This window comes from Penaeus monodon, chromosome 15 (genome assembly GCF_015228065.2).
Source record: "Penaeus monodon isolate SGIC_2016 chromosome 15, NSTDA_Pmon_1, whole genome shotgun sequence".
Lineage (NCBI taxonomy): Eukaryota > Metazoa > Arthropoda > Malacostraca > Decapoda > Penaeidae > Penaeus > Penaeus monodon.
This window is the reverse complement of record NC_051400.1, coordinates 47,832,240-47,832,476: the sequence shown is the minus strand read 5'-3', so window position 1 is coordinate 47,832,476 and position 237 is coordinate 47,832,240. Positions and strand designations below refer to the sequence as shown.

Genomic DNA, 237 nt, shown 5'->3' with positions numbered 1-237 from the left:
ACTCGACGAATGTGTAATTAAGAGTGCGACGTAAACGAATGTGTCCTTACTGTTGTAGGTTCCGTAGTGCTTCTTGAAGATCTCGTACTGGGTCGGCGACTTGGCTGTGGCAAATTCGTGGCCAGAATCGCATAGCGGGGAATTGGAGGAATGCCTTTTGACGTAATAGAACATTCCATCGACCTCCGGCTCATCCCATTCACTCGAAGCTGCTCGATTTCAATTATGATTAGTATT

At 46.4% G+C, this 237-nt stretch overlaps 1 protein-coding gene across 1 annotated transcript in view; it reads right to left on the bottom strand.

Annotated features, from left to right (window-relative positions):
- LOC119582387 overlaps window positions 1-237 on the bottom strand; it is a gene marked incomplete at its 3' end in the record, with an annotated part of 2,311 nt that overhangs the window by 560 nt on the left and 1,514 nt on the right. Inside the window, 1 exon segment of the mRNA XM_037930600.1 lies at window positions 51-209. Coding sequence (XP_037786528.1) covers window positions 51-209 — 159 coding nt within the window.